The sequence below is a fragment of the Megachile rotundata genome, chromosome 8 (assembly GCF_050947335.1).
Source record: "Megachile rotundata isolate GNS110a chromosome 8, iyMegRotu1, whole genome shotgun sequence".
Taxonomy (NCBI): Eukaryota; Metazoa; Arthropoda; class Insecta; order Hymenoptera; family Megachilidae; genus Megachile; species Megachile rotundata.
In genome coordinates this window covers 7173592-7195812 of record NC_134990.1, presented here as the reverse complement: position 1 = coordinate 7195812, position 22221 = coordinate 7173592, and the positions used below count along the sequence as shown (strand labels likewise).

General features: G+C 28.2%; 4 protein-coding genes across 9 annotated transcripts; 1 reads left to right on the top strand and 3 right to left on the bottom strand.

Annotated features, from left to right (window-relative positions):
• Positions 1-1281: 1281 nt before the first annotated feature.
• On the bottom strand, positions 1282-3368 carry LOC100882187 (facilitated trehalose transporter Tret1). The gene has a single exon (XM_012287879.2). The coding sequence runs from the start codon at positions 3366-3368 to the stop codon at positions 1950-1952; it is 1419 nt and encodes a 472-aa protein (XP_012143269.2). The 3' UTR covers positions 1282-1949.
• A 789-nt stretch (positions 3369-4157) lies between these two features.
• Positions 4158-8137, bottom strand: l(2)41Ab (lethal (2) 41Ab). Of its 3 annotated transcripts, none has more exons than XM_076534204.1 (9): positions 7775-8137; positions 7485-7671; positions 6588-7210; positions 6102-6345; positions 5618-6028; positions 5023-5544; positions 4667-4954; positions 4446-4604; positions 4158-4385 (listed from the first exon to the last, which is right to left on the bottom strand). In XM_076534204.1, the coding sequence occupies exons 2-9, from the start codon at positions 7614-7616 to the stop codon at positions 4158-4160; spliced, it is 2607 nt and encodes an 868-aa protein (XP_076390319.1). In that variant the 5' UTR covers positions 7617-7671; positions 7775-8137. The 3 variants fall into 3 exon arrangements, with proteins under 3 accessions (XP_076390319.1, XP_076390318.1, XP_076390320.1); XM_076534203.1 differs by having other exon boundaries at positions 7840-8137; XM_076534205.1 differs by lacking the exon at positions 7775-8137 and adding an exon at positions 7296-7376 and having other exon boundaries at positions 7485-7616.
• A 174-nt stretch (positions 8138-8311) lies between these two features.
• On the bottom strand, positions 8312-12568 carry LOC100877516 (protein fem-1 homolog B). 2 transcript variants are annotated; one of them, XM_003704454.3, is made up of 9 exons: positions 11556-12565; positions 11137-11477; positions 10901-11061; positions 10654-10814; positions 10423-10566; positions 10012-10241; positions 9694-9810; positions 9428-9534; positions 8312-9304 (listed from the first exon to the last, which is right to left on the bottom strand). In XM_003704454.3, exons 1-9 carry the CDS (start codon positions 12102-12104, stop codon positions 9147-9149), a joined length of 1968 nt encoding a protein of 655 aa, XP_003704502.2. In that variant the 5' UTR covers positions 12105-12565; the 3' UTR covers positions 8312-9146. The 2 variants fall into 2 exon arrangements, with proteins under 2 accessions (XP_003704502.2, XP_012143276.2); XM_012287886.2 differs by lacking the exons at positions 8312-9304; positions 9428-9534 and having other exon boundaries at positions 9694-9820; positions 11556-12568.
• Positions 12569-13287: 719 nt separating this feature from the next.
• On the top strand, positions 13288-20781 carry MED14 (mediator complex subunit 14). 3 transcript variants are annotated; one of them, XM_012287888.2, is made up of 20 exons: positions 13288-13394; positions 13483-13600; positions 13737-13896; positions 14069-14201; positions 14294-14467; positions 14544-14849; positions 14930-15588; positions 15662-16029; positions 16100-16519; positions 16612-16755; positions 16841-16984; positions 17073-17245; positions 17365-17559; positions 17641-17904; positions 17988-18234; positions 18374-18744; positions 18843-19001; positions 19065-19334; positions 19463-19726; positions 20020-20781. In XM_012287888.2, exons 3-20 carry the CDS (start codon positions 13748-13750, stop codon positions 20182-20184), a joined length of 4605 nt encoding a protein of 1534 aa, XP_012143278.2. In that variant the 5' UTR covers positions 13288-13394; positions 13483-13600; positions 13737-13747; the 3' UTR covers positions 20185-20781. The 3 variants fall into 3 exon arrangements, with proteins under 3 accessions (XP_012143278.2, XP_076390293.1, XP_003704557.2); XM_076534178.1 differs by lacking the exons at positions 13288-13394; positions 13483-13600 and having other exon boundaries at positions 13607-13896; positions 16103-16519; XM_003704509.3 differs by lacking the exons at positions 13288-13394; positions 13483-13600 and having other exon boundaries at positions 13607-13896.
• Positions 20782-22221: the final 1440 nt, after the last annotated feature.

Below are 22221 nucleotides of genomic sequence, written 5' to 3'. Positions count from 1 at the left end.
AATATTAACTATTATTAATGCTATACAATTATTGTGATAAATACTTATTACTAATATTTTTTTACTGTCATAAGTACTTCACTGAATGAGACAATCTCTTTGAACACTTCAAACACTTGATAGTGAGATGCACTTTAAGCACTTGAGAGGAAATGTTTACTCTATAATGTACAGTATATGGAACATATACTAGGTTCTGAAATTTCAAAGTTTCGAAGTTCTACATATTTCGAATAATAATATTTCATTCATTGAATTGAACATTCATTGAATGTTTTGAATTAGATATGATAACACTAAAATCTTTAAGGTATTTGGAGCTTCTAAAGGTCGTAATCCAGTTCTGATTACATAAGATTTAAGTGGATATGTCATTCTACAAGAACAAAAGACTTATGAAATATGTAGGTACATAGTTTTAAGTAGACAGATAATATAATGGTACTCTTGATAACAATTACAAGATTCTTACATAGTCATGTACTCTTAATATAACATCAATTTTATTTACAGATTACATCTTTATTTTGATATGAAGCATTTGTGATATAGTGATTTACAAGCTTATAGGTGTATTTAAAGGCTTGATAAAAGTATGTCAAATAAATAGGTAAAACAATAACTTAAAAGAAAAAAATTGTGCATTTGCATTTCTTCTTCTTTAATAGAATTGCATATTTTTTAAAACAAATTGGTATTAAGATACAATACAACAGAATTTAACAATTCGTGAAATACTTATATTTGCCATCTGATGGAACAATTGGTACCTGGATAACCACAAGCAACACTTTTATTCAAACAGGAAGAAATTGCCAAAATCACCATTATGTAATTTAAAGAAGGTCTCTATAGTGTTGATGTACAAGATAAATGATTCACAAGTCCATAATTTATCACAGATTGTACTATCAATTATCTTATCAAAATAATAAAATAAAAAAAAATGATACCAAAGATATAAGAAGAGATGATATCTAAACATGTTTTGCCTGAAGGTTTTTAAAATAAAATGTAGGAATATATTGGTCTCTTGAATTTTTTTACTTTAATGTTTATATTAATTCTTATATCATTATTTACATAACTGCAAAAACAGTGAAAAAAGCAATTGAAAAAACAATTACAGTTATTCTGGGATTAACAAATGAAAGATTACAGAGTAGCTATTTGTAATTATCTTTAAGATAAAAAAAACCTGTAGTAACTGATGACTAAAAGTTGTATATTAAAAACTAAGACAGGTCTTCTCAGCTATAATTGAGAAGAAAAAATTACAAATTTCATGTGGTATATTTTTATTTGACAATTTCAGAACTATTACAAATTCTAAAAAATTATCAGCATGTACGTTAACTAATTCATCCATTAGCAATTTAAATCTTAAATTTCATGCATACAATATCTTACAAGGTTTATAACATTTAAAAATAAAAAATATATAACTAAATATAATTAATCACACAATATAATAAAGAAATTTTTGAATATATAAATTACATAAACAAAATGTCTAATTACAGAATAAAATAGAACAGTGTCATAAGTTGTAACTGTTATATTTATAGCTCTATATATGTATAATTTGTATATGTCTCTATATATGTCTTTTTTTATTATCAGTAAATTATATAAATACTATACCAATTTAATTTTAAACGAGCTATGTTGATTAGTAGAAGAATATTGAAACCATTTAAATTAGACAAATAAAGAAGTAATAACATTTTTTTTTAAAGCGATTTTATCATTTATATATTGAAATTAACAAGATGGGATGTTATTTTATTTTCTAACACTGCTACATCTACAATATGTCAACTCATTATTATACAATGTTTTATCTCAATTCAAATGTTTTAGATATAAATGTACAAATTTTTATACAACCTGAAATATTTTATATCCATATTAAGTTTGATAGGCAAAGTATAAAACAATTATCACCATCAGTTACTTAGTTCTCTTTGAATATCTATCAAGGATTTGCCTTTTGTTTCAGGAACAATGAAATATACAAAGAAACTTCCTATAGCACTTATTAGAGCAAACAACAAAAATGTGGGACCTTCACTGATTGCATCTTTTAGATCACCATAAAATTTAGTTACAATAAAAGCTAATACCCAGTTTAAAAGACCGGCACTGCTTGCAGCTACACCTTTTACTTCTGGTGAAAAAAGTTCACCCACCATCATCCATGGAATAGGACCAAAACCAAAGCTAAATACAGTAATAAAGATACATACAGCTACTAAAGGTAACCAACTAACTGCACTAACATCCTCTCCATTGTTTTGAAGATAAAAATATATTCCAAGAGCAAAAGTTGTTAGGCACATGAATATTGCAGATAACAGTAACAATATTTTTCTACCTAAACGATCTACAACTAATGTACTTAGAAAAACAGCTATTACTTGTATGGCACCCACAATAATACTGGATTCACTAGGAGATAAATCACTGCCACTTTTTGCAAAAATAGTACTAACATAAAAGATAACAACATTTACACCACCTAACTGTTGAAAAAACATGAGGCCATAAGAAATTATGAAACTTTTCACAGTAGATCTCGATTTAAGTGAAACTAAAAAAGAAGTTTTCATTCTAGCATTGTTTTCTAAATCCTCCTTTTGCTTTTGTAACTCATTCTCTACATTATATTGATTGCCACGTAATTTAATTAAACTTTTTCGCGCAGCGTCTTCATTACCTTTTTGCAAATAATATATAGGTGTTTCTGGCATGAACATAAAAATTGCAAAAAATATAAATGGTACAACAGCAGATATAATAGATAGTTCACGTATATTGACAAAACTTCCCAAAATATAAGATAATAGAATGCCTACAGTAAGAAGTAACTGAAAATAAGATCCTAAACTACCACGAATCTCATTTTCAGCTGTTTCTGCTGAGTACATAGGTGCAGCTACACAAAAAGCTCCAGCACTAAGACCAGAAATGAATCTACCAATATAAAACATAAGTACAGAGTTGGCAAAAATTATTAGCAGCCAACCTATGGTAAAAGGTACTACCATTAGAAGCATCGCATATTTTCTTCCGATAAAGTCGGCAAGAATTCCTATTAAAATGCACATCACTCCTGCTCCAAGTGTAGCTAATGAACCCATCCATGTAAATTCACTTCCAGAAATTTGTATGCCATATAAAGCTTGTATTTCTGCTCCATTGTCGCCAGCAGAATTAGTCCATCCTAATACCATGCCAACTGCTAGAGCTCCAAGAGTTGATGATAAACTGGCAATATATTGAGGTAACTTTTTGGCAGGTGCATTTTCATCTCCAGTATTAGATACTAATGTCTGTTGCGAAATTCCAACACTTTTTTCATTCATCTTCAGTATTGGAAGTTACCTTAATGAATATCTGAAAATAATTATTTTTTACAGAAAAAATATATTCGTTAATAATCATACTTTCCTTAAAAGTGCTGTTGTTTACATAGATTTGTAAACATTTATAATAACAACTATAAATTTTTAGTAATCAAACTAACATTTTTTACGTGACATCTACTGGTTCATGTTACACAAAATTGCATTGTTATTGTAGACACATGAATGATTATGGAAAGGTAAACAAATATTCTGTTAATAATATGCTCATAATTGGACCTATTATTAGTAATATTTTATCACCGCGTATTATCACTATCTTGCTACGTACCTTGCTAGTTAATTAGAGGGCTGAATAAATATTTGCAACACCGAAAGAGACTGTTTCGTTATTAATGGCCGATTGTATTGTAAAATATGTAGTACTTACGGACACTTGAAGATAATCATTATCTTGAAGGCATTTGTTTCTTATCAGTGATGTGGCTAAAACGATTAATCTCGGTTTAATCATTGCATTTGTCTATTACTGTATATATTAATAGCAATCATAAATTACTGACGGTCGACTATAATGCATTGTTTACCTCCTAATTTTCATTTTCGATTTGTTGTTGTATACACCATAATTTAAATTTGAATGCAATGTAAAGAATTGAGTAATGTATACAAGTAAATAAATTTTGATAAAGTTATTGTTTTTTTACTTTTTATGTACACAATTTGAAGTACATGATATGGTAACGTAAAAATTCTATATGTATCTTATCTTGCATGTTCATAGATTTCTTAAAAAATTTGCAGAGTCAATAATATTTTTCCTATATTGTCTTTCATCGTTGGAAAGTCATGATCAGTTTTTTGCAACACATATTTTAAATATTCCCGATTAATATGTTCGTTTCGTAAATTTTCTTCTATTATGCATTCATTTTTGAACATCATTTTATATGTACCATTTTTAATATCATATAACTGTTTTGCTTTTCTCTGTTTAAGAACCAAGCTATGCAAATTCTAAAAAACAATTATATTTTTGAAAAGTCTGTTAATATTATAATGTATTTAAATACATACATAATATTTCATTTTTTCCAAATGCCGAATTTCATTTTCTATATTAGGAATAGGTTCATTTAAATTTTCTAGAAATTCTTGACAGTTGACTATTTGGCTTTGAATACTCTTTATTTGGTTTTTTAATTTCTCTACCACACTGTCTATTTCTTTCGTAACCTATTAAGGATATAAGTTGTATTTAATTAATTTTTACATTATTAATTACTTTAATCACCTACTTTTGAAAGTTGTTTGATTTTTGCTTGCAGGCCAGATAAACGTTTATATATTGAGACTTTCTTGTTATGTTTTTCTTTGGGATTTTTCTTAAGTTTACCAAGTACTTTATCAATCATTACATCTCTTCTTGTGACACAAAGATCCATATCATGAATTAGTTTTTCCTGAATTTTTTTCAAATAAGAAAGCCTTGTTTCCATTCTATGAATTTCACTTTTCATTAATGCTATATCACCAGTACTATGCTCTTCTTTCACTTTTTGTACTGTTTCTTGCATTAATTGTACCTAATGTATATGCAGTACTATTGTTACAACTTAACAATTAAAATATCTACTGTTTTCGTACAACTTACCTTCTTTTGCCATGATAAACTTTCTTGTAATGCATTCTCTAATTCTTCTTTTAGTGAGATCTTTTCGGAATTTAAATTATTTAAATCGCTTCGTAATTTTATAAGTTCTAATTCAAATTCTTGGAAAGATAGAATGGATTCATTTGTTACTATACAATTTTTATTTTCCAATTCCCTTTTCAGATCTTTTTGCATTGATAAATTAGCATTCATGAATGATAACTTTTTATTAAGAGATGCTATAGATTTATTTGTATTTGTTTCTTCTTTTGCTAGAATTTCTAGTGCATAATTTAATTTCAGATTTTTTTGTCTCATTATCATAATCTCTTTTTCAAGAAGATTTAATTGTTGTAACTGTGATTCTCTCTGTTCACTTAATGAAACAATAAATCCTTGTTGACGGAGCCAAAACTGCTGTGATTTCTGAATATTTTGTTCAAGCTCTTGAATACTCTTTTCCAAACTATTAATTTTTAAATCCTGTGGACTTAATTCTTCACCGCCGATATCTGGCAAAATCTGAAATTATTTGTTTACAGATGTAATTTTATTTTAAACTAAATAAAAAGAAAGTAAACAACCAGTACAAAACCTTATCAATAAGTTTATTTATTTCAAGAAGTTTTGTTTGCTTTCTTTCGATAGTAATTTCATATTTTTTTATTTCCTTTTGTAATTTGTCTATTTGATTTTCTTTATCAATGTTATTTTGCAGCATATCTTGTAATTCAGTTTTTTGACTTTGGACAAGATTTGATAGTTTCTCTAATTCTAAAAGATCATTTCCGTATGTATTTTCTATACGAGCAACTGAAATTTCAGAATCTAACACCGAATTTTTTGCATTTATTAACAATTCAGTTATATATTTCGCTGTTTTATTGCTTATAATCTTTTCTTCCAATTTTTTACATATTGTGTCTTCTAAATACTTTTTTTTTTCGAAAACTGCCTCTAGTTTTTTACTAACTTGCTCTTCTTCATTCAAATACTTTTGATATTTCTGAAATAGTATCATCATATAGTAACATTCAATATTATTTTTATATTTCTTACAGATAGTATATTTAACGTACAATTGAAATAATATTATAATCTTGCTGTGTCTGTTCATTAATTTTAGCAAGATTTAATAATTTTGATTCAATGTTTGAAATTTTTTCATTATATGTTAATGTTATATTTGATGCAGTTTTAATATTATTTTGTAAACGAAAAGATAAAGATGTTAAATGTTCATTAATTTCCATTTCTTTTTCTGTTTCTTTCTTAATCTTTTGAATTTCTGATAGAAGTACATTATAAGACTTATGTGCTTCTCTAAAAAATAAATATTTGATTATATGTTTAACAGAATTACATACAATTTTTATGTAGTATCTTTGGTTATAAATAAGTGCTATTAAATGTAAAAAGTGCAACAAGCTATATTAATGGGAAATACATCTATCAGTATATTTTGAATTAAATAAATAAATAGAATAATAAAACAATTTTGAACTGCTTAAAGTTTTTATATACACATAACATCAAACTTATAAAATTTGTTATTATTTACTTACTCCTGTTCAATATGCAACTGGTCATAAGCATCATTCCGTTTCAAAATACTATTTACTACAGAGTTCCATATACCATGTAAATCTTTGTGTTTTCTATGTAAAGTTTCCAAATCTGTATTTGCATAAATTATCATTTTATTAGCATCTTCTTTTTCTTTATTTTTAATTTGTAACTGCTCATCTAAGTATGCTATTTCTGATTCAATTTTCCATACTTCTTCTTTCAGTTTATGTAAAATAAAATCTCTTTGTTGTTTTTCGTTAATTAATAGTTTCTTTTTATTAGCATCTTGTAATGTTATTTGTTTCGATATAAGTAGATAATCATTCAAATCTTTTTCCCACTTAGATAAACAATTATGGAAATTAGACAAATTTTGTAATTCTCTGGTAAGTTTTTCCTTTCTATTTTGTTCTTCTTTTAATTTAGAATTATTGTCTTCTAAAACTTGTTTAGCATCTTCTATAGTATGATTTTTCTTTTCTCTCATTAATGTTAGTTTTGTTAATGCTTCATTATATTGTTTTATTGTTACATGTTGATGTTCAACTTCTTGCTGAGTCAGATAAAGTTGTGTACCTTCTGACTGCAGCTCTTTTTCAGTCTGTTTTAGTGATGCCTCCTAAAAATAAATAACTAACAATGAAAACTTAATTCAAATTTTTAATAGAATGTTGTTATAAAGAATAATAAATAAAACACTGAACTCAACAATTAGTGTTTCCCCAAGAAAAAAACACATTTTAATATAATTTAGTAACAAGTATAACATATTTGTTACTTTCGACCTACACAAACAAGATAAATGAAAACATTATCAGTAAAGAAGTATCCTAATATTATACCCAATGCATTAAAATATAAATTTTGAATATATAATTCTTTATGATTCTTACGAGATCCAAGATTTCTTCAGAAAGCTTATTATTAAGACGCGATAGATGTATATGAAGTGTTGTTTGAAATTTCTTCATCAATCTATCATCTGGATCAAGAACATTTAATGCAGGAGTTATGGAAGAATCCATTTTATTTATGTTTTCTTCTGCTAATTATTTTTCAAACGTTTCCTTGTTTCTTTATCTACAATACGAGAAATAAATCATAAATGTGAAACTTTATTAAATCCATTAAACCTTCATTTAACCGGCTTTCACATTACTACTAATATTGACATATCATTTACATTTAAATGAACGCGGTGATCATGATAACGTCCATTAATTAAGATATGCGAGAAAGTTAACTTACTTTAAATGTGCTCTCAAAATTTTTCCCGGGGTGAGGGCACTACGATCGTTTTCTACAAAATTCGAATTGTCAGCTCTATGCAAATTCATTTTTTTTTTAAATGTTTCTTCTTTGTCTTCAAATTGTATAAAGAACAATTTATTTATCGATTTTTTTATTTCAATATTCAAAAATTAAAAATTCTTAGCGATTTTATTTATATGCAATACATGTATTATTCTAATATCAATTAACTAGATACGATGTAACTTAAAAAAAAAATAAAATAATTAAAAAAAAATAAATAAAAAAATAAAAAATAAAAAAAATATTACATTTTTATAATTTTAGTAATATACAGAACTGACGAAAATAAAATTCCCTGACGGTTTTTTTGGGTGCAATTACAAAAAGTAGTAATATATAAATTTGTATATTTCTTTTGGCAAATAAAACATATATTCTTTATACAATGATTTAAGCAAATAAACAATTGAAAAGCTAGTTATTTTCTTTATTTCGAAAAATCACAGTAATTATCAGTTCATAACTCACATATGATACAAAATATTTAATACTACACAGTTGAGTTAATTTAACGAAAGCAAACATTGTTAATTATAGTTCTCACTTCAGTTTAACAGTTACTATATTTATATGTATTCTGCGATAAAAGGATAGCACACCCCACGAGTTCAATATTTTCATTTCTTGAACATAAAAAATATACTCAATCTTATGATGCTTATACATTTTTAGTTTGTGGTACATATTATTATTGCAAAGTGTTCAAAAAGAAGCCCCTTTGTTTACATAAATAAAAATATTACTAAAAATTAGTGAGATAAAATAATAGCACATAATTTAAAACTTTTCATATGTGAATAATAATTTTTAATACTTCATATTTTCTATTTTATTCTTCCTTTTATAATGTCAAATCTCTATTTTATAGGCCTATTATAAATGTACAATGTAAAAATATTTGTCGACAATTTGGTTTAAGCAACAACAATTTTTTGTTCACATTTTAACTTGAAAATTCAATGTCCGATAAACTTCATCAAGTGCAAAAGGAACAGAAATCCTTCAAACATATTAAACGCAAAAGATTACATAACTTCATAGAATACAATATACGATAAAACAATATTTTAGGATGTGCTATTTTTCTGTCACATGTCATAACTTTCTGAATTAATAATACAAAATTTTATTCCTAATTTATTAATAAAGTATTAAGAAATCATTTTACCCAGACGTTTTAAGAGTTTTGAAAATTAAATTTTCTAAAAAATCTACAAGCTAAAAAATTGTTTTTTAATACGTTAACCCTGATTAAGTCCTGGTCCATGAAGTTCAATAAAACTTTCTAATGAACGTGGTACATGTCCACAGTACGACAAATTATAAGCTTTTATTACTTTTGCTGCTATACATTTTAATGATAATTTTGTCTGCGTCCTCAGTATTAATTCTACCACACCTGTATACATAAAAACAATATATGACATAAATATTTAATTAATAACTTTAAAGTCTTATATTACATAAAAAAAAATTATTTTTAAATGGTTTATATCTCTTTACATATATTTAAATATTTTACCTTTAGAAACAGCATCATATGGAGTTTTTCCACTACTGTTTACAGTATCCATGTGTGCTCCAGCTTCTATAAGTTCCATGATAATGGAGTGAAGAGTCATAAAATTACTGAAAAAATTTAGATATTATTTATATTGTATATATAAATCTGTGAATATTTGGCAAATATAAATAAGTAATTGAATAAATACTTCTTGCTAGACTAACTATATAATTTAGAAAATAAATTATATCAGTCTGAATAATAAAATCAATAATTAATTGTACCTGATTGGTTTCCTATAACTAACAATAATATGTAATGGCGTGTTTCTTTCATTATCCATAGCATTTACATCAGCACCACACTGTATAAGTAGTTTTGCAGTTGCAGCACAAGGAAACCTATAAAATACTTAGTTTAAAAATCATGTTAATACATCAAATAAAAAATAAAATTCAAATTTAAAATAAGATATAATCTTTATATTATTATCAAATTAACAAAAACGAAAATGCTCATTGTATGAGCTGAATATAAAATAACAACAAAATTTATATCTTCATTTTTTTATGTTTTATTGTAATGTTATTTAAAAATCTTACTTGCAAACGTCATTAGTATGAAAATCATCAACGGGAGTTTCAGCATTTACTGCGAGGTGTAGTAAAGTTTGGCCATCCTTTAAACGTAATTGTAAAGCACACAGTTTATGAACTAAACGACATGCTTTATTTTTATCTTGCTCCTCGTATCTACTTCCATTTGATGTTAAAAGTCTTGTTAATATTGTTAATATATATAGTGTACTTAAAATATTTGATTCCATTTCTTCCTGTAATTGCAGAACATTTAATAGAATATCTTATTCATTTTTTACATGTATTTTAATCATAACATTTTATTTATTTGATTAAAATTAAATTTTTAAAAATCGAATTGCGAATATAAAACATAGTCTCATTAATATGTAAACACAATTTAATTTTTATTGATCAAAATTTGTTTGAACTTACGATGTGTTGTTCAATATCCTCCTCTGAATCGGGATTAATTATTTTAAATTTATTATGGCTTAATTCTGTAACACTAGCTTCTAAAACATTTAAAACCTGAGAGAAATCAAGATCTACTCCTACATGTATCATTTGTGAAAATACCTGTCAATAAAATTATGGAATACAACAAATAAGCAATTAAAATAATTATTTTGTAACATTACTTAAAATATAAATACTTAAGCATACCTGTGCAAACCTCAGAAAGTCTTTCATAACTGATATATGATTTAATTGTTTTAAATACAGAGCATGAAGCCATAAGTCTATACATTTGTCAAACCTAGCATTATCTGCAAAAACTGCTCCTCTAAATATAATAGGATGTGGTACCTCTGGATTATGCGGTCCTAATATTGGAATTAAATTAAAATAAGATAGATAAAGAACGAGTCAAATAATGCTACTTTCTATAATTATTGATTATCTAATTTACCTAGTATTCTTTCGCGAATACATAATGATTCCATATGAAGAGCATTTTGGTTGTATTGAATACGTTCCAATCCCTCCAAAGTCTCACATTCTATCCAATTATCGTATGCTTTTATAGTTTCTCCCAACTTTTTATGAATAACATTTTCAGGATCACTAAATCTATAATATTCAAAGAACGATGCAAATTGTTCAAATGAAATATTAATCATGTTTCATGGAGTAATATATATTTACCTAAGTTCCATTCCTTTCCACAAATATTTGTATGCAGTTGTTAAACAGTAACTGCTTTTATCATTAGCATATGAAGCACCTAAAAGTTCATATGCTTCAATTGTTTCTTCTTTAGTAACTTTTGCATGTTTGATCAGGTATTCTACAACTTCTGCTTTGGTACGTTCTGCTGCTGCTATTAATGGTGTCATTCCACTAACATTTTCTGTCATTTTTGTTCCATACCTCAACAATTCAGCCACTATATTAGTATGTCCACATTCAGCAGCTAAATGTAATGCTGTAGCACCACAGTGTGCTTTTTCATTAGGATTTGCACCTTTTTGTAAAAGAAATGATACCTGTTTTACAAATAATTAAAAGCAATTAAAATCATTAAAATTTAGTACATATTCCTTAACTAATATAATCATACTCACTACATCCAAGTGACCTTTATATGCAGCGATCATCAAACATGTATTATTAAACTGATTTGAAATATTTATGTCTGCATTATGTTCTATTAAATATTTAACTACATCTAATCGTCCATCAAAACAAGCTGCTCTTAAGGGTGTAGAAAGACTTTTAGTAGGATGATTAACATTTGCACCTGCCTTTACTAATGTTTTTACAATTGTTAAATATCCAGCGCCAGCGGCGCACCAAAGAGCACTTGCTTTTTCAATAACGTATCCATCAAACTTAACTGTTCCTTCTTGCTCTAAGTCAGGTTTAAATTTGTCAAGTAATATTTTAACAACTTTGTCATGGCCATATTTAGCAGCAATTATTAAAGGGGTACATTGTTGGCCATCTTCATCCAGTACTTTTTGATTAATCAGGGAATTAACTTGTTCAAGTGATTTGCTACTAAGAAGATCATAAAGAGCAATTGCCATACCATCCTTAGCAGCATAATACACCCTTGACAAAAGCGAATGTGACAGTTCTATTGAATCTTCACTTGGATTGACAGTTTCCATTTTATCTAATATACTGTTTATAAAATCCTTTTATATAACAAGCATTGTACAAAACCACTTTCACTACGATTGTTTCTCCTTTATGAAAATTGTCGATGTCATTATAACCTCGAATTCTTCACGATACGCATCGGATTTTAAGAAAAGTTATTTTAAGAACATACAAAAATATATATCGATATTCTTGCATTAAAAACAACGTTTCACTTCATTTAATCTTCTTTAGCGTTGACGCAGTTATTGCTATATATTTTATTTATAACTGTTTAATAGTTATTTTAATTTTAAGTGATGTTGCTTATTTTAAAAATATCCAACAGAAAACTGAAACAGATATTCCTTTCTTTAAAATCGAGTCTTACACTAATTGACACTGTAACCACAATTTTAACAAGATTGAGGAAAATAAACAAATATAATACATATTTAAACTACGAATCTACGTAGAAACTTTGATTTGTATACAATTTGTAGTTCGAAGATTTAAGTACACAATAATTATTGTAATTTTATAAATTTTTGTTTCATGATAATATTATTCTATATACATTTTATGCGATACTTGTTACATTTTAAATTTACTTTTTTATTTTTATAAATAAGTAAAATAAAAGTAATTCAAGTATCAATTATTTAAATAATAATAAATTTGTTGTTTATTAATGTATTTAAATTTGTATTTGTATTTATAAATGTTTTATTGCAGTTTTTATCATATTTACGTGATACAAATTTGTGTAAATAAATTTTATTTTAGTGTCTATGATGTATATACATTTTCTGATAGAACTATAATGCCAAATAACAAGATTTCGTTTTTGCCGCGTAAACCTCCTTTGCTCGGTGTGTTATGCGCACATACTCTAGCGATGTTGCGATGCCAAGCATATTTATACGGTGATCTTTTATTTAGGACTGGCATTGTAATGTTTCAAATAATTATTGTAACTTTGAAATTTCGAAAATTTATAAGTTTATTAAATTTGTATTTAGCCAGTTATCAGAAGTAAACGAAAATATAGATTCTTTCTAGAAGGTTTTCGATGAACATATTATTTGGCTACCGTTGACTTACATCATGTATTTTTGTTCATCATATATATTGACATCACATTGGGGATACAGAGTCTTTTGAAGGTAGTCAAGATGCGCTGCGAACTATGGTTCTTTCGATATCCATAATCGAAAAATTGAAATAGCATTCCATCTAGATTTTCAGAGTTTATGATCCGTTTGAAAAGGGGCTGCTTTCACTCTCTATTGTATTATCGTAGCGTATAAGATTGAAAAGTAGGTGTAAGAAGTAAAATTATGTTTATTTAATATCACTAGTTTTGTTATTTATTATATATTATTAATATATTTTTATTATTTGTAGGTATATTATTATAAAAATGAGTAATCGATTTCTTTATTACTTCTATATATTCAAATAACAAGTTTATAATTTTGATGCAATACACTGGAGTTAATTAATCTACATTAATTGACAAATAGTAACAAAACACTTATCTAATATTATAATAATATGTATATTTAAAATAATGTGATATATCAATATTACATTGAATATATAAATCAATATCTGTAAACATCAACATTATTATTATAATTAAAAATAATTCATTAAAGTATAATACAGAATGGCTCCAGTGCCTTTAGAGGGTCATCAGACCCCGGTAACTAATAACATCCCACAAGAAGGAAATCGTGGTGGTTCTATTTCTCTTGGGATGCTGATCGATTTCATAATACAGCGTACTTATCATGAACTCACAGTTTTGGCTGAATTGTAAGAATATTTATATTACTGATATATTTTTATATTAAAATTAAAGTGATTCAGAACAAGAAATTATTTAACATCTATTAAATTTTAAGTTTTACTAAGAATTTAAATATTATTTAAAAGAAATAAAATAGAAATTAGTATGTGAAATGTTAACAGAAGTATGTGTTTACAGATTACCTCGGAAAACTGATATGGAACGGAAAATTGAAATTTATAATTTTTCAGCAAGAACTAGACAGTTATATGTACGATTATTAGCATTAGTTAAATGGGCTAATAGTGCTTCCAAAGTTGACAAATCTGCGGTATTCTAATAATTCTAATATTGTTTTAGTATTGTAGTTCAGTTAGTTCATATGTTAATAACTATATAACTAAAAGGAAATTTTCTTAACAGCATATAATGGCCTTTTTGGACAAGCAATCATTGCTTTTTGTTGATACTGCTGATATGCTTGCAAGGATGGCCCGAGAAACATTAGTACATGCTAGATTACCTAATTTTCACATTCCTGCTGCAGTTGAAGTTCTTACGACTGGAACATATAGTCGTCTACCAGCATGCATACGAGTAATTTTAATTTTCTACTACTGAATATCATATTAATGACAAATAGTAATATGTGTATACATAACTTTTTTCATAGGAAAGAATTGTTCCTCCAGATCCAATTACTCCAGCAGAAAAAAGAAGTACACTTCAAAGATTAAATCAGGTGATTCAGCATAGATTAGTAACTGGAAATTTGCTTCCACAAATGCGTAATCTGAAGATTGAAGCAGGAAGAGTAACATTTCTTGTAGAGCAAGAATTTTCAGTCTCACTCACAGTAATGGGAGATGGACCAACAGTACCTTGGAGGTTACTAGAGTTGGAAATTTTGGTTTCGGATAGAGAAACTGGAGATGGGAAAGCTTTAGTGCATTCACTACAAACTGGCTATGTGCATCAAGTACTATTTACTCCTATAAATTATTATGCCATTACATTTTTTAATTATTTTTTATTAAAATAAATAATTTTAATTGCAAGGTGGTTCAATCAAGGTTGGCAGAAAGCTCGAGTCCGTTATCTGAAGTTTATCATATTTTACATTACTTCTGTCAATCGTTACAATTGGAAGTGCTTTATTCTCAGACGTTACGATTAATACGAGATAGGTTGGATGATCATATTCATGTGGATGAATATACACCAGGAAAATGTCTCTCCATATCGTACTGGAGAGAATTAACTAATAAAGATCCACGATCTGAATTGGGATACAAATTAACAGTGCAAGTAGATCAACATGATCCTGCAAGACCTCTTGCGATAGTACATGTTCCATCTTTAGGTAGTAAAGAAAGTGAAATAGCAGACAGAGCCATTAGATCGGACCAGTTATCAATGGAATGTTTATTAGTACATACAATTTATGTACGTACTAGAAGTAGATTATTAGATTTGAAGCAAGAATTGCAAGCTATGTTGAAAGATGTTGAGTGTACTTTAGCTGGTTCGCCTGCAATTCTTTCTGTTCCAATTTTGCAACCTTGTTTAAGAGCAGAACATTTATTAGTTACTGTTGATACTCATACTGGAATGTTACAATGTCATGTACCTCAATACGAAGCACCTTTGGTTCCTGAATTGACTGCTGCTTTAAATGGCGATCATTCTCGTCTTCCAACTTTAATATCAGAGCTTAGGTACACTATTTTCTTATATTCTGCCATATATTTTTTATTTTTCAGTACCTTTTTACATTATTTCATATTGCAGATTTTGGATAACACAAAGAAGATGTGAAAAGACATTGCAACATCTTCCGGCAACTTCTCATGAACGTTTGCCAGTACTTCTTCACCCTGATCATCCAATATCAAAGATTAGTAGACATCGTATGTTTGTACAACTTCACCGACATCCTACAGTGATCCTAATAGTAGCATTCAAGGAAAAAGAATCTTCACCTTGTGAAATCGAGTGTTCATTTTATCTCGCAGTAGTAAAGCATAGTTCCATAGAGGATGATCCTCATGATGATAGTATTGAAACAGAAATTCCAAAAATGTACTTGAAAGTACAAAGTTTAATTGAATTTGATACTTTTGTCATAACTCATGGCCCTTTTACTAGTGTCGATAACGGTAAATTTTAACTACATCTAACAACGGCATTCGTATTTTTTTCAATAAGTAACTATTAAATACGTTACAGAAGCTATTGAAACAAGTACTAAACGAAGAAGTGCAGGACCTAGTGGAAGAACTGATGCTGGTACAATATTACAAAACAGAAGATCCAAACAGCCTGCATATTTTATTCCAGAATTAGCACATGTGGTTGCTCTCTGTGATGAAAGAATACCTTTTGTAACATTAGCACAAGAGTTAACCAGAAGAGATATAGCTCATCAAGGACTTCAAGTAGAAGCAAATGCTACTGCATTAGTTTTAAAATTAGTGCAGTTACCTGCTCCTTCTGTTGCAATAAGTTCTAGTTGTGCATGGTATGCACTTCTTAAAAGATTACTTAGCGTTTCAATTAGAGTCCAAGGTAAAGGTATGGCGAAAACATGGATGGCTGAATTTGTGTTTTATGGAAGCCCTTTATCTAGTAGCCATCCAAAGGAGCAAGGTAATGTATCATTAAATAATTTGGTTAAATATTCTCTAAAATAAATGATCTTAATTGAATGGTTTAAAAAAAATCTATATAATTTATATTAGGATTGAGGAGACCAGTATATTTTCAATATGAAATGGGAACAGCAGATACTGTGTCACGCACAGTAGATGCATTACTTAATGATTGGGCGCAAATTGTACATCTATATTCTATTGTGCATGATCTAGCAGAATATTTCAAAATGGGTATGGTTAACTTCGTTCAAAAAAGAATATTGATATTAAAAGTACATTTAATTGTAGCATTAACATAATCATTTATATATTACAGAGAAATATAATTTGCGTAATACAGTCAGTATAAAATCATATAATTATAGCAAATTGGTTTTAACCTATGGTCCTAATCGTGGAGCCACTGTTACTATACAATGGAGTATTAATGATAAAGCTTTTAAATTAATTTTTGGAAAAAGTAAGTATATGTATATTTTACAATTTATATTAGTTAAATAAATTATCAATTATGTTCACAATAAATTATAAATATTATCTTTATACAGGTCCAATGAGTACTACCAGTAATGCTCATTCAATCATGAAAGAACAACTTGAAGCGCATCTAAACAGACATAGAAACTTGGCACAACTTATACATATTCTTCATGAAACGCTTCAACCTCTTACATCAATTAGTAAACTACCCACAATTCCACAACTTTGTGTTTACAATTCGGTACGGTTTTAAAATTATCAATTATTAATATTTTTCTTCTTTTTTTTTAAAAGAATTATTGTGTACTATGCATTTTAACTGATTTATTCTTTATTATTAATTGTATTCTTTTTTTACAGAGACCTCAAGTACCAGTGCAAACGTTTACTATTATGCCACAGTGTGTAACTCTAGTCAGAATTGCATATCAAGGTATGTATTGTTTGGAACTTCGTTTACGAGGGGGTGGATTAGTAAGCTTGCGAGATGGAGCCTACAGTCGTTTCGATAGGAGTTATGTCGTAGATGAGTTTACTCCAACGCAAGGCCTTAAGGTATCATTTTATTTTTAATAGTATAAAATAATTTACATAGTTTATTTATATATTGCAATTATTTTTTATGCTTGATTACAGGCATTTTTATCTAAATATGTGGACGAAAGTGCAGTTTTCCGTAGAAGATCTCAGTCAGAAGATGATAATCCTCCATCTCCTGTGACAATGGATAGTGATGGTGGTAGCGGTAGCGGAAACGTGGGCTTTTTAAGTCATCATAGAAGTGGGCCACAATCACCTGCTCAACAAAGAGATGGTTTAAGATTTCATCCTCCGCTTACTCCACCTTCTGGTAGCAATCCTCATACACCAGCCAGTCCGCATACTGCTAATATATCACAGGTAATTTTTAAATCTTTCTTCAGAAATGATAATGTTAAGCATTATCTTTTCATATTATTATTTAATTCTTTATTTCTTCTCAGACAAATCAGCATCAGAGTTTCGGAAGTAGTCCAGCCACTTCTTTCAATTTGGCTTCACCACCATCACTTCCACCTAACACACCTAATATGTTGCCACATCCTTCGCCAGGTTCTGGGCTAGTTGCTAATAGTCCTCTTAATCCAATGCACGTTCCAAGTCCAGCTGGATTGATGCCAACGTCTTCTCCAGGTCCTTGTAGTAACGTTCAAGTGGGACACTCTCCTGCAGGCTCATTCATGCAAACTGGTAAGAATTAATTAAACACAACTGAGCCTCTTAAACATCACTATCAGCTCTGTTTTTTGTAAATAACAATTGTAAAGTTTTTAATAATGTAGTATTGAGCAGTTTAATTAAAATAAAATAAATCACAAAATTTGTTTAGGTCACATAGATGGAAGTCCTTTTCCATCTTCACAGAGCATGGCTTCACCAGCAGCATCTAATTGGCCAGGATCACCCAGTGTACCTAGACCATCTCCAGCACGTCCTGCACAAAGTCCAGGGCATGCTGCACTGCATAGTCCTCAAGCCTCTGATCATAAAACCGGAACACATATTTCAAGAGTGCTTCCACAACGTTCATGGGCTGGTGCTGTACCTACTCTTCTCACTCATGAAGCTTTGGAACTGCTTTGCTGTCCTTCTCCTCACCCATCTGGACTTTCAGGTCCTGATCTCTCGCCACTTGAAAGATTTCTGGGATGCATTTACATGCGCAGACAATTCCAACGATTTATTCAAACTGATGATTGTGTAAGAATTTCAATTTTAATCTATTTTAAACTCGGTGTTTATTGTAATATATTTTCTATAATATGATTATGAAACTAACGTTTTGAATATATTTTCAGCTAACTGCAATAAATAGTACAGAACCAGGAGTTGTACATTTTAAAGTTGAAAGTTTACAGTGTCGAGTTGGCTTAAACCCACAACATTTACAATCACTTCATATTAAAGTACAACCTCTTCCTGAGCATAAGGATCAATGGACACTTGAAGAATTACAAGTAATTATTATTTTACAATTGAATTTAATTTAGTTCTTTTTAATCTTACTCTATTTTTTTCAGATTATAGAGAAATTTTTTGATACAAGAGCAGCAGCGCCCCCATATAAACCAAATACACTTTCTGGTTTTGGTAGGATGTTAAATGTTCCATTTAATGTTCTGAAAGATTTTGTACAAATTATGAAGTTAGAGTTGGTACCAGCATTAGCGCAACAACAGCAACTTAAATGGAATGTGCAATGGTGTTTAAGGATTCCTCCTTCTGGAACTCCTATTGTACCTACTGGTATGGCTGCTGTGCTTGTTTGCAGAAATAAAATCCTATTCTTTGTAAGTATGCTATATTTATAGAAAGTTTTTAACTGTAAAACTTTCATTTATTTATTCTTGCATATAATTAAATTTCGCTGCTTATTTTTAGAATATCATGCATAATTTACAAAAATTACTTGTTTCAGTTGCAAATAACAAGAATTGGATTGCCATATCAGGGAGAAACACCGTCATTGGTTTTACCATTAGTTTACGATGTTAGTACAAATTTAACACAGTTAGCTGAAAAAAGAGATCCTAGTCCGGCTTCTGCTATGGCTGCTGCATCTTTACAATTAAAGAGATTTGCTGAATATGGTGCAAATCAATCTGAGTGTTCTCTCTTTCCAGCTGTTAGGGATCTGTTAGCTAATTTAACTCTTCCTTCAGAACCGCCAGTCATGTCTCAAGTAAGTAAATATTATTTAGAAACATAAACATTGCATATAAAAAAAACGACTTTTATTTTTTTGATATAGTTAATATTCATAACTAACTATAATTTTGTAAAATAATTATTCACAGTAAAATTTTTTTATTTTGACAAAATGAAAAGTTTCAAATATACAAAAAGAAGTTTTCAGGCATAACATTGAATTTATCATTGAAATTTGGTGCAGAGATAAGCCTTAAAAATTGTAATTCTATTATACTTTTAAAAGTTGGTAATTACAAAGCTAATTTATCTGTATTGTATTTACAGGTAGTTCCATCACCAGCTGGTGGACAAGTAACACCAACACAACAGATACAAAGTCCTGCAATGCAACTACATTCTCCCATGGCTGGAAATCAAGGACCTCCACAGGCACCATATGGAATTCAAGGTATGCCTCCGGTGGGAATAATGGGTGGACCACCTCAATAGGATATGCTTTACTCTCCTAACCCCCTCTGTTTGCCGAATCAGTCAACTTGGATTAACTGAATCGTGCATTAAACGTCCGTTTTATAAATGTATAGATTTTTTTTAACGGACGAGTCTGGGGATCTATAGGAGAGTTTTTTCTTTACAGAGTGTTTTGTAAAAAGTCAGTATAAATGGTAATTGTAAAAAGAAATTTAGACAACAGATTGTTCATAAAAATATGTATACACCATAGAAGCAGATATCTTAGATTAATGTACGGATAGATGGAACAAATTCCATTTTAAAATAATTTATTAAATTAATTAGTTTACTTATAACGTCATCTATTCGTCTATCCTCCAGTTACTTTGTATCATTGTATAAAACTATATCCATTATACCGAAGAATCAAAATGTTAAATAATAACTTCATGTATTTTTTATAAAAACATCAAATATGTATTAAATTTTAGTATTTAGACATTGAATTTTGATAAGTTTAGTGGCAAATTTAGCAAAGTAAAAAAAATTGTATGATAAGTAACAAATTCCTTTTTATTATAAAAGTGACTGTGATACTAGTTCAAGTGTATAATAAAATGAATTTTATGATTAGATGTAGAATAATAATTCAAAACCATCTACACATCTAAGAGAAATATAGCTTCTAACATTTAACTTACTGTAATATGTACATAACTATGATTATATATTTCAAGTAAACTAAAATTTATAAAAATAAATTATTAAATAGTTTTTATCTTATTGAAAATATCAAAATCTAACAAATTTATTTAAACATTTTTAATAATAAATATAATTCTGTTAAAATCACTCCTGTTAGTATTATTACAATTATTTACATGTCTCCTTCCTCCAGTAGAATTCATTTAGGTACTTTTCATTTCACACACACAATTCATACAATTCATTTAGATTCATTTCATTTAGGTACTTTTTATGATCCACGATAATCTATAGCACTGCATTTTTTGTTAGTTTGTTATAAAAGTATTTATAACAAAGCTTAGTGAAGCTTCTAAATAAATGCTATACATTAACATATTTCAACAAGTTACAAGTAATTAAAGATGAAGTCCGAAGGAGTGTTAGAGTTAAAATTTGAAGCTTATAACTTAAATAGTATTCGTTAATGATGCTTTACAAATTTAAAAGATTATATTAGTATGAATTTTTTTCGGATGAACTTTGTTATTTATTGAATATGATTTTTATGTAATAGGATTTTGGGGGAAAATTTGTTTAAAAGAATAGAAAATTTTTATCACAACTTTTATACATTATAAAACAATGCAAAATACAATATATATTATAAAACATTGTACAATTTAATTTCTCTTATAAAAACGGGGATTACAATATATGTTATCTGTACACGCTAATATAATATGGTAAATACAACTTAAAAAAATAATGCGATATAATATTCTGTGTCAATTATTTTATATGTACATACAAAGTAGTTCAGCGCAAGCATGTGTAACTTTATTAAACTTTACTTTCTAATCTCTTGTATTTGATCTTGCAATAATTTATTTACAAAATCAAAATTGATATTGAATAAGTGAATTTTTCAATTAATTCACTTTAAAAAAGTGAAACGATAATATTTTAAATTCGGCAAAATATTTTAATGATTAGTTGAATGACTTAATTTTCTGAAATAATTACAATATATTTGTACAAGTTTGATTCTTATTTGCATAGTAAAAGACATTCAAAAATGTTCAATTTGTATGATATCTTTTAAGAAGGTAATAAAATATAATGGAGTAGGTGGTGAATATATATCCTGGGCTAGTTTCGAAGGAAACCAAGGAGAAGCCAAGGAGGTGCGAAGAGTTCGCTGTTAGTGTATCAGGTCAACAGCAGCACCAACAAGTTAAAACTGCAAACCAAAACGTTTTGTGTTCGCGATTTGAATACACAAATGATTGCGTGAACTGCTTCAGTTCGTTAAGAATTAAAACAGGCATGACCAAGTGGTGGCTTGCGAGCCATATTCAGCTATTTAACCCTGCCTAAATTTTCAGT